At 43.7% G+C, this 16,698-nt stretch overlaps 1 protein-coding gene across 3 annotated transcripts in view; it reads left to right on the forward strand.

Annotated features, from left to right (window-relative positions):
• Positions 1 to 606: 606 nt before the first annotated feature.
• Positions 607 to 16,698, forward strand: part of LOC106609170 (protein bicaudal D homolog 1) — a 39,892-nt gene continuing 23,800 nt past the window's right edge. The window contains exon 1 of one of the 3 annotated variants that reach the window (XM_045699745.1): positions 607 to 1,420. In XM_045699745.1, the coding sequence (XP_045555701.1) occupies positions 1,205 to 1,420 (216 nt within the window). In that variant the 5' untranslated portion in view covers positions 607 to 1,204. The remainder of the gene's footprint in view (positions 1,421 to 16,698) is intronic. The other 2 variants (XM_045699747.1, XM_045699746.1) reach the window with 2 other exon arrangements.

Below are 16,698 nucleotides of genomic sequence, written 5' to 3' on the forward strand. Positions count from 1 at the left end.
AGGCACTCTTTCATCCGGTCTAAAAAATATCCCAATGTCCCAGGGCAGCAATTGGGGACATTGCCCTGTGTAGGGTGCTGGCTTTCAGATGGGATGTTAAACAGGTGTCCTGACTCTCTGAGGTCATTAAAGATCCCATGGCACTTATCATAAGAGTAGGGGTGTTAACCCCGGTGTCCTGGCTAAATTCCCAAGCTGTCCCTCATACCATCACGGTCACCTAATGATCCCCAGTTTACAATTGGCTCATTCATCCCCCTCCTCTCCCCTGTAACTATTCCCCAGGTCGTTGCTGTAAATGAGAATGTGTTCTCAGTCAACTTACCTGGTAAAATACATTTAAAAAAATAAGTGAAATAATTTGTCTGTAAACAATTGTTGTAAAAATTACTTGTGTCATTCACAAAGTAGATGTCCTAACCGACTTGGCAAAAGTATAGTTTGTAAACAAGAAATTTGTGGAGTGGTTGAAAAACGAGTTTTAATGACTCCAACCTAAGTGTATGTAAACTTCCGACTTCAACTGTATATATAGGGATCAGGTATATCAGGGGTCCTTGGGTGAAAATGATTGGGAACCCCTGGTGTAGGGGGATGGTATAAAACAAATGATTAAGCCTATAGCTTTCTTGCCACAGTCGTTTATTAATAATCCGTGACCACCAACGGCGAAGAAAGGGTGCAAAAGCAACAGGTGTCATCGTCGACATTAACATGGTCCTCCTTGTCTGTGGGCCAACCCAGCGTGACGGGCAGTATTCACACCGTACCGCAGAGGGAGAGATGTGCCGGTGAACGGTCGACGTCACAGCCAAAGGCAGCAGAAGGATGGGCGAGAGTTGTGTGTACCTTGCCGCTGCTTCATGGCAATAGAGAGACATGGCGTCCGCATCCCGATGAATAAGCAAAAAAAGAAGAGGAAAAAGGATGATGCTGGACCCTACTACGCCTAGAGGGGAAACCGTTGAATTCAACACATCAGCTATTGAGGGATTCATCTCTCTTTCACAATCATTTCACTCCGGGGATGTTAACGCCCTTTTCATGCGTTTTTAAACTCCTCGGTTGATTCCTTCCAACGGAGGAGATAAGGAGATTGTTGTCCGGTAGGCTACATCTGTTTTCTTCCTCCGCTTCTCTGCTCATCCGACGCAGGGGCGAGGAGAAGAGGAGGATAGGAGAGAAGGGGAAGAGAGGGAGGGCGATGGCTGCTGGAGGAGGATGCGGGGAGACGGTGGAGCAGTGCCGGGCAGAGGTGGAGCGTTTGACCCGTGAGCTGGCGGAGGCGAACCGGGAGAAGGTCCGGGCTGCGGAGTGCGGTCTGGTGGTTCTGGAGGAGAACCAGACCCTGAAGCAGCAATATTCGGATCTAGAGGCCGAGCAAGAGGCGCTCCGACAGGAGCTGGAGCAACTACAAGAGGTATCAACCACTTAAAACACCCTATTAAATAACACCCTAAGTTAACCATAAACATTGACCTATGTGATATAAGTTCAGTGCTTCCTGGAAATGTATATATAAACATGCATTTGTTAGTTAGCCTCCAAATCCAACTTCATTCGGTCCCCATTCGGGTAGACTACATCCCTTCCAAGGGATGGGTGATGTCAGCGAGATTTGGGCAGGGCCCCTCGCCTCATCCACAGAAGTTGGCATCAGTCAGACACCCCACAGCGGATCTGAGACTGTCAGAGATACACAGGCCTCAGCAGAACTGGGAGGGGACGGAGAGGGCTTTGTTGCCCGAGCAGGGAGTAGCGTAGTAACTTGATGCTATGCGCAAGTCTGACACGCAGGTATGGACTTTCCAAGGTGTGCTACTGATGCGCATTTTGGTGCAATGGAATATCATATGTTTGTTGTGGTAAGCTACTTGGCGCGGCTGGATGGGTTTAAACTATGGTTGTTATTATGTGTTAAACAGCTTTTGCATGCCTCTTTAAACAGATTTTTTTTAAAGAGATACTGAATTCTGCAATACACTTGAACACCTATGGGGGGAAGTGTTAACCATCTATTCATAAAGTAGGTCTGTGAAACATTGTGTAAGCTATACAGTACTTAGAGAATGGTGTACTATAGTGGTACTATCTGGCTGGCAGACTCACTATGTGGCACACCCACATTTGGGTTAGTCATGTCCTGCTCTAAGAGTCACACCTCTAAAATCATCAGAGGAGGACAGTGCTCTCTCCTCTCTTCCTCTCCTCTTCCTCTCTCCTCTCTCTGTCTCACTCTTCTCTCTGTCCTCTGTTCTCCTATTCTCTCCTCTCTCTCTCGCTCTCTCTCTTTCTCTCTCGCTCCTCTCCATATCCTTTGTTCTCTGTTCAGAATTGGTGTCTGTCTCTCTTCTTCCCCACATCTTTTTCTCTGATTGTTCCCAGCGAACATGTGCTTCACAATAAATCAGTCAGTATTTTCAAATTCACTAGAGTTTGATATAAAAACAAAACAAGATTACAAAGCAAATCAAGGGCATCATCAGCCTGACAGAACTTGATTTAAACATAATGCTATGTTACTGGTCTAATCAAAGCAAGCCTTTTCCCCTTTACACTACATATAATCATAATACATATTTCTCCATCAGACCTGGGTTCAAATACATGTGTATTTGAGTATCTGGCGTAAAAGTTTAAAAAAAAATTGGAGTATTTGAGTATTTTCAAATGTAAGCATTTTCAAATCCACAGCCCAAAACAAGTACTTTTTTGTATTTGAATGGTTATTTATATAAACCAAATAGTCAACCAAATACTATTTTCAAATACCTAGGTAAATGCATGGGAGTGTATTTGAGTCAGTGTATTATAATTTTTCAAATACTTTCCAAGTTTATTTCCAAATACATAAAAATTACTAATCTTTTCAAATAAAAATATATATTTTGAATACTTACTTTCCAATGTATGTAAAAGTAATTGAGCTATTTTAAATAGTTTTTAAACCCAACACTGTTCTTCACTACCATGGTTGGTAATTTATTCCTGTTCATTTCAATAATCAATTATTGCTAATTAGCTATGCTGTGCCAAGGTGTAATACATTTTTTACAAATACTCCGTCGATCTGCAACCAACAGTGTTTTCTTTGCAATATGGAACCCTATGGCAGTATTCATTCACTGGTTTGTTAGCTATAATACAGACGGGTGTGTCTGTAGGCAGCTGACGATGCATTTACAGTAACTGAAGGTCAGTGTGTGTGTGTGTGTGTGTGTGTGTGTGTGTGTGTGTGTGTGTGTGTGTGTGTGTGTGTGTGTGTGTGTGTGTGTGTGTGTGTGTGTGTGTGTGTGTGTGTGTGTGTGTGGACCTGGCATACATTCTGAAGCGCTATTAGATTGGTTTGGACATGGTGTAGGCAGCCAATAATGAAGGCCTGCCTGTGACTTGTCCTGTCCACTCTGTATATGTCATATGCAGTTTAAACCATGTGTATTTAGATGTCAATCAGCTCAGCATTTGCTGTAGTACCCCATCTTCCACTCTCTCTACCTGCCCCTCTCTTTCTTCCCCCACCTCGTTCTGTTTTCTGTGATACTGTGAAGGACATCACACTGCTTGCTGAAAAGCTATCTATTCACTGGCGCAAGTGGGGACACTTCAGGCTGAGGAGTAAAGTTCACACATCCTCATTTGCTACACCACCCCCCAGTTCTCTCTCTATTTCTCTCTGTCCCCCTTCTCCTCATCTCCACACTCTCCCCACTCCTCTCCTCCTCTCTCCTCCTTGACCATGGCCACTGATCCTTAGAGAAAGTCTTCATCTGGTCTAGGTTTCCATCAGTCAGCTCAATACCTAATTTAATCTCAATTAACACCTATCGATCACTATGTTTCTCAGGAATACCGCTGCTGCTGCTGCTGCTACTGGGGAAAGGGCTATACTGATCGCAGAATGATCTATTTGTTGACAGTTATCTCACGTCACTGTAATAATAGGTTTTCTTTACCACTTTGAGAAAAGGTAGACTTCCTACTTTTACTAGTCCTGTGGATAGTAGTCTTCCACACAGTGGTCTGGTCCAGTTGGTGTTGCAGGGAAAAGCTCATCATAGCTAGAATTGCCTCATCATCTTCCCTGAGACCTGAAGTAACTGAATAAACTGTCACGTCTTAAACTGAATCTGCGCTTTGATTGGTTTATTAGGGCTGACTGTTGGTTTTGGGGTGCAGAGTTATACTTAGGACAAATGACAGTATGGAGGGTTGGTACCTGTGTAACCGTTTAGCTTCTGTTCCTCTCCTCGCCCCAACCTGGGCTTTAACCAGGGACCCTCTGCACACATCAACAACTGACACCCACGAAGCATCGTTAGCCATCGAGCCACAAAAGCCGCGGCCCTTGCAGAGCAAGGGGAACAACTACTTCAGGTCGCAGAGCGAGTGACGTCACCCGATTGAAACGCTATTAGCGCGCACCACTGCTAACTAACTAGCCATTTCACATCGGTTACACCTGCTCAATTGGTAAAGTATCAAACATCCACTTCTTTAGGTTTTTCTTGATGTGTTGTGAGCTGGACTACTCTGTTGCACTTTGCTCATTTAGACCAGGTTCAGTTCAGAAGGAAAGCTACTTTAGCACAGACATGCATACTGGAAACAGTCCACCATGAGCACCGTGTTCCCTCTGTGAGCTTTACTGGAAACAGTCCACCATGACCACTGTGTTCCCTCTGTGAGCTTTACTGGAAACAGTCCACCATGAGCACCGTATTCCCTCTGTGAGCTTTACTGGAAACAGTCCACCATGAGCACCGTGTTCCCTCTGTGAGCTTTACTGGAAACAGTCCACCATGAGCACAGTGTTCCCTCTGTGAGCTTTACTGGAAACAGACCACCATGAGCACCGTGTTCTCTCTGAGCTTTACTGGAAACAGTCCACCATGAGCACCGTGTTCCCTCTGTGAGCATTACTGGATGAAAGGGAAAAAGAGAGACTGTCATAAATGATTCATCGTAGCATGCTTTGCTTTCATCATGGTAGTGTTGTGCTAGACAGTCAGTTTTATTTCATGAGAATGAACAAGCCTGATTGTTTATTATCAACGCAAGTACCTAACAAGATCTCCTCAGTGTACAGGTAGCAGGAGTCTGTGATTCTCAGCACTATCAAGTGTTTATGCTAGATATTTCCTTGAGCCAAATTTAAACCTGAATTTAAACCAACATTTTCTAATTCAGACATTAACCTACAATGACAGTCTGCCTTCTGCTCTACGTCTTAAGTAACTTTGTTAATTCTAAAACATGATGTGATTGACTCCTGGTATAATATAATCATTAGGTAATTGAGTTCTTCAGAAGGCCTGGTATAATCTAATAGCCATTGGTTAACAACGGGATAGGACCCAGAAGGACCAGCCTTGACAATAAAGAACTACTGACAGCTTGATGTTAGCTTGATGTTAATCAGCTTGCTCCACAGTAGTCCATTAGATTGGTTTTGAAGGGAGGTATATTTAGGCTCCACTCGTTATTTATTGCTTTAGGAACGTAACGTACACTCACTCCATCTAGGAATTGGTGCATTAATGTTTTTCATTGGAAGTGGTTTTCAAAGAGTAGGTTATAGTACTATGTAGTACAGTGAGCTCCAAAAGTATTGGGACAGTGAACGTATTTTTGTTTTGGCTCTGTACTCCAGCACTTTCAAATGATACAATTGCTACGAAGTTAAAGTGCATGCTGTTAACTTTAATTTGACGGTATTTTGTGTTTCAGATTATTTTGTGTTCAGTAGAAATAAATGGTAAATGATGTATTGTGTAATTTTGGAGTCGCTTTTATTGTAAATAAGACTATGTTAGTTTTCTAAACACTTCTACATTAATGTGGATGCTACCACGATTACAGATAGTCCTGAATGAATCGTGAATAATGATGAGTGAGAAAGTAACAGATGCACAAATACCATACCCCCAAGACATGCTAACCTTTCATCATCACAATAACAGGGGAGGTTAGCATTTTTGTGAGGGTATGCCTCTGTAACTTTGTCACTCATCATTATTCATGATTCATTCAGGAGTATCCGTAATCATGGTAACATCCACATTAATGTAGGAGTGTTTAGAAACATATTCTACAATAAAAGTGACTCCAAGATGGCACGATACATTATTTACCACTCATTTCTATTGGGCACAAAATCATCTGAAACACTACCAAAACAAACAGCAAATGCATCCAACAAATGTGTAGAGTTACAAGCTTGATATAGTCATTGTGTGCTTGGAATATGGGACCACATACTAAACTTTTGACTACTTTAATACACATTTAAGTGGCATTGTCCCAATACCTGACAGTCTGCACTTGTATCATTTTACATTTACATTACATTTAAGTCATTTAGCAGACGCTCTTATCCAGACGCTCTTATCCATTTGAAATCCAAAGTGCTGGAGTACAGAGCCAAAATAACTTCAAATGGGTTACTGTCCCAATACCTTTGGAGCTCACTGTATATGTACTGTGTTGTATGTTTACAGAGCTACTTAATTAAGTAAATGCAATCTCAAATGGAGAGAGAGAGAGAGAGATGGAGAGAGTATAAGGCCAGGGAGGAAGTCATTAGGGAATATCAGTAACTGTTAAGAGTGCTTGAAGTGAGAGTTTTCCATTTCCTGTGTAAAGTGCACCAGTGTCTGGGAGGAGCTGGGTGGAGTAAACAGGCTATCTACACCTCTCAGCTATACATTCCTCTATCTAAGCCTGTAAAGCCTCCCTCACTCTAAAGCTAGACATTACACACACATTACATCATGCCACATACACACACCTGTATCTAAGTCTGCCCCATATTCCTCTCTGCTATACATATTACACACACACCTTTGTGGCCCTAACCCACCTACAGTACTGCTGTGTTGTCGACTATATTCTCACCAACAACATTTTCCTAAATCCATCCGTCTCGCCATCCTTATGGTCCAATAGTCTTTATATTGTTCAACACTAGGCTATCAGTGAGAGTGTAATGAGCTTGTTGCACTACATTGTCTCTCTCCTTGTCTCTATTCTTGCATTGAGAGATGAATGATTCATGTGTGACCCTTGTGAACGGGGTTTTAAAATGGGGAAGGGTTTTATGGTCATGCGTTGGAAGCATGGGCTGTTAAAGGGGAACTAGGGGGAAGGGTTTTATGGTCACGCGTTGGAAGCAAGGGCTGTTAAAGGGGAAGTAGGGCGAAGGGTTTTGCGGTCGATTGTAAAAATTATGATAAATTCAGCGTGCGTTAGCACTGCAGTCAGGCAAAAACAGAAACGCCAAACCCTCAACTCCCATTATGTCATACACAAACAACCAATGGGATGCGTCCTTCTCTAGCTTGGCAGAGTAGAATGTATATAATCAAGTTGTCCCTAGACGCTGATCCCAGGTCAGTTTTCTGTTCTAAGGCCCCATGGTTAATTTTAGAATGTGCAAGCTGATCCTAGAACAGTGTAAGCTGATCCTAGAACAGTGTCCGAGAGCCACTTCTACCTGGACCTTACCTTGACAGGAAGCAAATGGATCCATGTCTGCATGTCTATGCTAAAGCATTAGTGTGAGTTACGGTATTGCTACTGACCGTCTTATCATTGACTCTCAGAGCGAGGAGAATGACTTAGGTCTATTAGGAAAGAACATTAGCCAAATGCATTATGTCTTGACCACTGTAGGGTATAGTGTAGTTGGCTGGGAATCTATCCCTCATCTGATCATACTGCAGCATTATCTAAAATACTGAAATGCTAAGAGAACTTCTTCTGCACACTTACTGTAGTGTGTCGGTGAATCTTTTCCGTTTACTGTGGGCAAAAAAACACCCCTGAGTGGATGAAGTCCCTTATCAGTAGGCTGACTTTTCTTCAACAGCTACTGTAGCTGGCCTGCTTCCAAGTGGCACCCTACTCCCTACATAGTGCACTACTTTTGACCGGAGCCCTTTAGGGTGCCATCTGCCTCTCTCATTAAATTATGGATTCTTCCTCTTGGTCACATGTTCACAGGCACCTAAGAGACGGCTGGTAGAACCTCTGGATGCCTGATGTCAGTCTGTATTACCCACATAGAGCACATGGATAGGCTGAATAATTCAACAATATGAGGCTTTGGCTCTCCCATAATTAACCCTGAGACTCCTGAGAGGGGTGGGGGTGGAGAACAGTATCTCATAAGTGTTCCTAGTGTGGTTGTTGATGTAGTGGTTGGAGGGAAGGGGGAGATGATGTGACCTGACTGAAAGATTCCTTCAATCCCTCCAGACGCATCTCAGAATACCATCCATGCATGATAGGACACCGTCATATTACACACACGCGATACACACACACGGGCATGATGCACCGAGGTGGAGACTAGGGAGGAAGCAAAACAGAGACACAGAGAGATCGCCCTCTCGCTATCAGTTCAATGTGTTGTGTTCAACCTGGGTTAGATCAAAATCTACCTACCCTGCCTCCTAGCCTACCTCCTGTTCTATTCCTGGTCCTGTCCACCCAACCCAAGGTTATCTTCCAGAGAGGATGTACTTCAAAAGGCCTGTGTTCTGTGCTGTGCTGCAGTGGGGCTCCTTCTTCAAAGAGCACTGGGTCTCCCACGTCTGCACCCCTCCTGGGCCCTGTATTGATTAGTATTTGTTGAAGGCTGCTGAGCCATGTGCTGCTAACCCTTAGCTAGCGAACTCTCTAACTCAGCTAATCAGGACACAGTGAGAGGGGCATACAAACCGGGCATGCAGTAAGGATAAGGTGTATTGTGCTGATTGATTCTGAGGCTCATGCACAGTGATTGATGAGAGTTAACCTGCAAAAACACCTCGTATGATAGATAGGTCATTTATTCATGGGCTATGTTGCGTGATTACCTGTGGATTTATGGGGTTTGATGGGGAGGAGATGGATACAGCACATAACTGTGTGTATGCGAGGCACGTGCCCGCATACAGTTGAAGTCGTAAGTTTACATACACCTTAGCCAAATGCATTTAAACTCAGTTTTTCACAATTCCTGACATTTAATCCAAAGTAAAAATTCACCGGCTTAGGTCAATTAGGATCACCACTTTATTTTAAGAATGTGAAATGTCAGAATAATAGTAGAGAGAATTAATTATTTCAGCTTTTATTTATTTCATCACATTCCCACTGTGTCAGAGGTTTACATACACTCGATTAGTATTTGGTAGCATTTCCTTTAAATTGTTTAACTTGGCTCAAACGTTTCGGGTAGCCTTCCACAAGCTTCCCACAATAAGTTGGGTGAATTTTGGCCCATTCCTCCTGACAGAGCTGGTGTAACTGAGTCAGGTTTGTAGGCCTCCTTGGAGCTGGTGTAACTGAGTCAGGTTTGTAGGCCTCCTTGCTCGCACACGCTTTTTCAGTTCTGCCCACAAATTTTCTATGGGATTGAGGTCAGGGCTTTGGAATGGCCACTCCAAACCTTGACTTTGTTGTCCTTAAGCCATTTTATCACAACTTTGGAAGTATGCTTGCAGTCATTGTCCATTCGGAAGACCCATTTGCGACCAAGCTTTAACTTCCTGACTGATGTCTTGAGATGTTGCTTCAATATATCCACATAACTTTCCTCCCTCATGATGCCATCTATTTTGTGAAGTGCACCAGTCCCTCCTGCAGCAAAGCACCCCCACAACATGATGCTGCCACCCCGTGCTTCACGGTTGGGATGGTGTTCTTCAGCTTGCAAGCCTCCCCCTTTTTCCCCAAACATAATGATGGTCATTATGGCCAAACAGTTCTACTTTTGTTTCATCAGACCAGAGGACATTTCTCCAAAAAGTACCATCTTTGTCCCCATGTGCAGTTGCAAAACGTAGTCTGGCTTTTTTATGGCGGTTTTGGAGCAGTGGCTTCTTCCTTGCTGAGCAGCCTTCCTGAGCGTCTCCTTCCAAAACTGTATGACGGATGCGTGGCCCCCTGGTGTTTATTCTTGCGTACTATTTTTTGTACAGATCAACGTGGTACCTTCAGGCGTTTGGAAATTGCTCCCAAGGATGAACCAGACTTGTGGAGGTCTACAATTTTTTTTCTGAGGTCTTTGCTGATTTCTTTTGATTTTCCCATGATGTCAAGCGAAGAGGCACTGAGTTTGAAGGTAGGCCTTGAAATACATCCGCAGGTACACCTCCAATTGACTCAAATGATGTCAAATAGCCTATCAGAAGCTTCTAAAGCCATTACATTATTTTCTGGAATATTCCAAGCTGTTTAAAGTCACAGTCAACTTAGTGTATGTAAACGTCTGACCCACTGGAATTGTGATACAGTGAATTATAAGTGAAATAATCTGTCTGTAAACAATTGTTGGAAAAATTACTTGTGTCATGCACAAAGTAGATGTCCTAACTGACTTGGCAAAACTATAGTTTGTTGACAAGAAATTGGTGGAGTGTTTGAAAAATGAGTTTTAATGACTCCAACCTAAACTTACGACTTTGTATATACATGTAACTGCCAAAATAAAGTAAACACCAACGTAAAGCATCTTAATAGGGCGTTGGGCCACCACAAACCAGAACAGCTTCAGTGCACCTTGATATAGATTCTAAAGCTGTCTGGAACTCTATTGGAGGGATGTGACACCATTCTTCCATGAGAAATTCCAGAATTTGGTGTTTTGATGATGGTGGTGGAAAACGCTGTGTCCAGAATCTCCCATAAGTGTTCAGTTGGGTTGAGATCTGGTGACTGAGACACACACACACACACACACACACACACACACACACACACACACACACACACACACACCACATTTAAGCCCCCTATGCTCCTTTGAGACTCCTCTTTCAAAGTCACTGAGATCTCTTCTTCTAACCATGGTTGCCTAAATAATGGGCAATTAATTGCTTAATTAACTCAGGAACCACATGTGTGTGGAAGCATCTGCTTTCAATATACTCTGTATCCCTCATTTACTCAAGTGTTTCATTTATTTTGGCAGTTACATGTACAGTGCAATGTCTACAGAATGAATTGTCCTTGAATCCACACACCACTCCACTCCCAAATCAAAATCAAATGTATTTATACAGCCCTTCGTACATCAGCTGATATCTCAAAGTGCTGTACAGAAACCCAGCCTAAAACCCCAAACAGCAAGCAATGCATGTGAAAGAAGCACGGTGGCTAGGAAAAACTCCCTAGGAAAAACTCCCTAGAAAGGCCAAAAACCTAGGAAGAAACCTAGAGAGGAACCAGGCTATGAGGGGTGGCCAGTCCTCTTCTGGCTGTGCAGGGTGGATATTATAACAGAACATGGTCAAGATGTTAAAATGTTCATAAATGACCAGCATGGTCAAATAATAATAATCATAGTAGTTGTCGAGGGTGCAGGTCAGGGTTCCATAGCCGCAGGCAGAACAGTTGAAACTGGAGCAGCAGCACGGCCAGGTGGACTGGGGACAGCAAGGAGTCATCATGCCAGGTAGTCCTGAGGCATGGTCCTAGGGCTCAGGTCCTCCAAGAGAGAGAAAAACAGAAAGAGAGAAAGAGAGAATTAGAGAGAGAATATTTAAATTCACACAGGACACCGGACAAGACAAGAGAAATACCCCAGATGTAACAGACTGACCCTAGCCCCCCGACACATAAACTACTGCAGCATAAATACTGGAGGCTCCCCTCCCTCCAGCCCACCTCCTGTTGCCCAGCGGGGGGGTTCAGCTATAGTTTTAATACTCCAGTCCACAGGTCCTCCACTGTCACTGTGTCATCGACCGACCAGGCAGAAAAACGTCAATTAACTAACAGTGATATGTCCTTCATATCGATCAAACTGGGCCCCATGCTGTGAGTTTAGTGTGAGGTCACTAAGATATGACAGCCGTTGTCACCAAACCTTGTCCTGGGAGAGCTATAGGAAGTGCAGGTATTTGTTCCAGCCTTAGTTACAGTTGTTGAATCAGGTGGGTTTTAGAGCTGGGCTGGAATGAAATCCTGCATTGTACATACTCGGGGGTAGAAGAGAGGCTGTGTATCTAACAGGAGTGTGTATGTCCAGGGCTGTAGACCAGTGTTTCTCTCCACAGGTGGAGTTACACTCTGCTCATCTGTATTAGTCTGGCACAGATCAGATGGCTTCTGACAGATCCAAGAGGGTGTGAAATGGAGAGTTTAACAGGGTGTCACTGTGCCAGAGCATGGCCCTGTGTGAGCTCAAAGAGCTCCTAATGATGACATCACCCCTGTTAATGAGTGGGCCAGCTGAGTCCATCTGAGGGAGAGGGGACGGTGAAAGGGTACTGTCTATCCATTATAAAGAGAAAGAAAGAGAACCGGAGAGGGAAGAGGGGGAGAGAGGAGAGACAGGGCAGTATGATGAATCTGTCTATTGTCTTGGGAAAGGGCTGTCTGTGAGAATGGTTGCTGAATACTGCTGTGTTTATGTGTGAGTGTCCACTTAGGTAACGTAGATAAAATAAAGCGTATCAGTCACGTTCATTCGACCCCTTTGGCTGATGTGTGTTGTTTGGTCTGTTGATACCACAGCAGAAAGCTCTGTGACTCCTTGGCACTGGCAGTCCACAACACTGGCTAGCTCTACAGCGAGGGACAGTGTGAGAAACTCAGAGGTACGGCCCATTAGTATTCGGTTAGAGTAGTTGTCTAAAGACACAAGGGAGAGAAAAAAGGAGAGATAAAAAGAAATGGAAGAGAGCGGGAGAAAGAGGGAAATTATATATAGAGAGGGGAAAAGACAAGTGATTAGAAAGAGACAGTGAAAGAGGCAAAGTGCAAGAAACAATTTCAAAATGCTAATATTTATCCCATTCTCTGTCAGGCTGGCCGTGAGAGGTAGAAAGAGAGAGGTTTGGAGAATGTAAGATAGTCTGTTGCTATAGTAATCAAAAAAAGCTTATTTCCCTGCCATCCTCTCTGTTGGTCCATGGTGTCCTATGAGACTATAAAGACTGAGAGGGGCTCTGTCAGAGGAGCAGACAGTCTGTCTCGTTCTCTGCCGCCGTCTGGTGGCTCCCTCCGCAGGGTGTGGTCTCTCAGTCAGTCTGCGTGGTCCAGTCCCGCGTGGCGTGAGCTCGGGATCTCTGCCTCACAAACACACGTGACCATCCTCCCTCAAGCGTCTTCGCTGATCGCGCCTCCTCAAAAGCTAGCTAATGAGGTGACGCAAGCGGGACACGTAAGGCTGAGGGGTAAGTTTCACACCCCATGTGCTACATATGCACTCACTGCTGTAAGTCGCTCTGGATCAGAATGTCTGCTAAAATGGCAAATGTATTGCCCTTTCTGTCTTTTGCTGCGTTACACCTCCATTTGCATGAGGGGGGCCAAGGGCTGGTGGACATTGGGTCCAGAGTGACAGCTTTCTGTCTACAAGCTGTACAGAGACTTCTGTACCTGAATAGACACTGCTTGGGCTGTTCTGAGGAGGGCAGGGGACCTTGGGTATGACATGAACAGGTCGATATATGTCAGCCATTACTCCTTAATACTGCGCTGTGCTTTGGGTGTTCACAGAGATGTTTCACAGCCAGGAGCATGGATAATGGAGGAGCAACATTTTCACCACCCACTTACCCAGATCAGAGTGCTGACCTCTGCCAGTTTGTGAGAGCGTGGTTCACTAAGATGGGTCACCTGCAAGAAGAGGCTGGGTAGAAATCCGCCAGCAACATGGTGGAGGATTCCTCCATAAAGTCCACCAGGCTGCTGTAGCACGTGGTGGAGGGCGTCCATTCTGCACTACCACGCTTGTTTAGAGAGATTCTGGGGATGAAGCAGAGACTGGACCGTCGGGGGAACACCAGGAGGGTGAGGGAAATTATCCTATAGTTCAAGACTCCGGAGCTGGGGGCCTTTTGCACCGAAGCGTACTGATGATCTACGGGGTTATCGCTAAGAACAGATCCAACAGTGTGTGGGGGGGGGTGTTGGTAGGTGATGTACAGGGTTAAGGTTGGGGTTGACTCAGGACCTACATGTTGGAAGGCCTAGGTATAGCGTAGCCAAAAGCTAAAGGGACTGCCTAGTAAACTACCTGTTGGGGCAGATAAAAATGGCAATGTGGAAGACCAGGAAACATGAGATGCAGGGAGCGGGGTGTACAGTGCTGCTGGTGCAGGCTCGGCTCACACTGGAGCATGTACAGTATATGGGGGCTGGTGAACCGTCTGGGGGACTTTGTAGGGGTGTGGGGGGAGTTCTATGTACAGTAGATGAGGAAGGGGCTAAATTGAAATTTTCTAGGTACGTTAAAATGAAGTAAAGTTTTTGCTTTTAATGATGTAACTATTGGGCCAATAAAGGTCTTTAAAAAATATACATAATTGCTCTCTAAGTTGAGTGGGTGACGGAGATGTCTCTAATAGAGGTCGACCGATTAAACAGAATGGCCGATTACTTAGGGCCGCTTTTTTTGCCACCGATTTTAATCGGAATGGCCGATTAATTGGGGCCGATTTTGGGACGTCGATTTGGCCGATATGTTTTTTTTTGTTAATTATTATTATACTTTTTTTTTTTTACCTTTATTTAACTAGGCAAGTTAGTCAAGAACACATTCTTATTTTCAATGACAGCCTAGGAACGGTGGGTTAACTGCCTTGTTCAGGGGCAGAACGACAGATTTTTACCTTGTCAGCTCGGGGATTCAATCTTGCAACCTTACGGTTAACTAGTCTAACACTCTAACCACCTGCTTTACATTGCACTCCACGAGGAGCCTGCCTGTTACGCGAATGCAGTAAGAAGCCAAGGTAAGTTGCTAGCTAGCATTAAACTTATCTTATAAAAAACAATCAATCAATCATAATCACTAGTTAACTACACATGATTGATGATATTACTAGTTTAGCTAGCCTGTCCTGCGTTGCATTTAATCGCTTAGGTACACATTGCTCCAACCATAAATATCAATGCCTTTCTTAAAATCAATACACAATTATATATTTTTAGAACGTGCATATGTAGTTAATATTGCCTGCTAACATGAATTTCTTTTAACTAGGGAAAATGTGTTACTTCTCTTGCAAACAGAGTCAGGGTATATGCAGCAGTTTGGGCCGCCTGGCTCGTTGCGAACTGTGAAGACTATTTCTTCCTAACAAAGACAGCCGACTTCGCCAAACGGGGATGATTTAACAAAAGCGCATTTGCGAATAAAGCACAATCGTTGCACGACTGTACCTAACCATAAACATCAATGCCTTTCTTAAAATCAATACACAGAAGTATATATTTTTAAACCTGCATATTTAGCTAAATGAAATCCAGGTTAGCAGGTAATATTAACCAGGTGAAATTGTGTCATTTTGCCTTCATTGCACGCAGTCAGGGTATATGCAACAGTTTGGGCCGCCTGGCTCATTGCGAACTAATTTGCCAGAATTCTATGTAATTATGACATAACATTGAAGGTTGTTCAATGTAACAGGAATATTTAGACTTAGGGATGCCACCAGTTAGATAAAATACGGAACGGTTCCGTATTTCACTGACAGGAAAAATGTTTTGTTTTTGAGACGATAGTTTCCGGATTCGACCATATTAATGACCTAAGGCTCGTATTTCTGTGTGTTTATTATATTATAATTAAGTCTATGATTTGATAGAGCAGTCTGACTGAGCGGTGGTAGGCAGCAGCAGGCTCGTAAGCGTTCATTCAAACAGCACTTTTGTGCGTTTGCCAGCAGCCCTTCGCAATGCATTGCGCTGTTTATGACTTCAAGCCTGTCAACTCCCAAGATTAGGCTGGTGTAACCAATGTGAAATGGCTAGCTAGTTACCCGGGTGCGCACTAATAGCGTTTCAAACATCACTCGCTCTGAGACTTGGAGTAGTTTTTCCCCTTGCTCTACATGGGTAACGCTGCTTCGAGGGTGGCTGTTGTCGATGTGTTCCTGGTTCGAGCCCAGGTAGGAGCGAGGAGAGGGACGGAAGCTATACTGTTACACTGGCAATACTAAAGTGCCTATAAGAACATCCAATAGTCAAAGGTATATGAAATAGAAATCGTATAAAGGGAAATAGTCCTATAATTCCTATAATAACTAGAACCTAAAACTTCTTACCTGGGAATATTGAAGACTCATGTTAAAAGGAACCACCAGCTTTCATATGTTCTCATGTTCTGAGCAAGGAACTTAAACCTTAGCTTTCTTACATGGCACATATTGGACTTTTACTTTCTTCTCCAACACTTTGTTTTTGCATTATTTAAACCAAATTGAACATGTTTCATTATTTATTTGAGGCTAAATTGATTTTATTGATGTATTATATTAAGTTAAAATAAGTGTTCATTCAGTATTGTTGTAGTTGTCATTATTACAAATAAACAAATAAAAATCGGCCGATTAATCGGTATCGGGGGGGGGGGGTTTGGTCCCCCAATAAGCAGTATCGGCATTGAAAAATCGTAATCGGTCAACCTCTAGTCTCTAAGGTACTGTGTCAGGAGGATGTTTCTGAAAGTAGGACACAAAACAGTATAACAAATGTCTTAGTGATACCTGAAGAGTACTGTAGGACTATATGAGTGAGTGGCACAGATTTCTATGTAACACCTGGACTATGAGTGAGTGTAACTGGTTAGAGACCTCTGAATGACAGAAACATCTGTCTGTAATGAGAACCAGAGTGAAGAAGTGGACTAAAACAGACCCAGTTTCCTGCAGCAATGTTATAATGACACACACACACACACGTCACACAAGTCACACAGAC

Source organism: Salmo salar, chromosome ssa17 (genome assembly GCF_905237065.1).
Source record: "Salmo salar chromosome ssa17, Ssal_v3.1, whole genome shotgun sequence".
In the NCBI taxonomy this organism is placed as follows: Eukaryota; Metazoa; Chordata; class Actinopteri; order Salmoniformes; family Salmonidae; genus Salmo; species Salmo salar.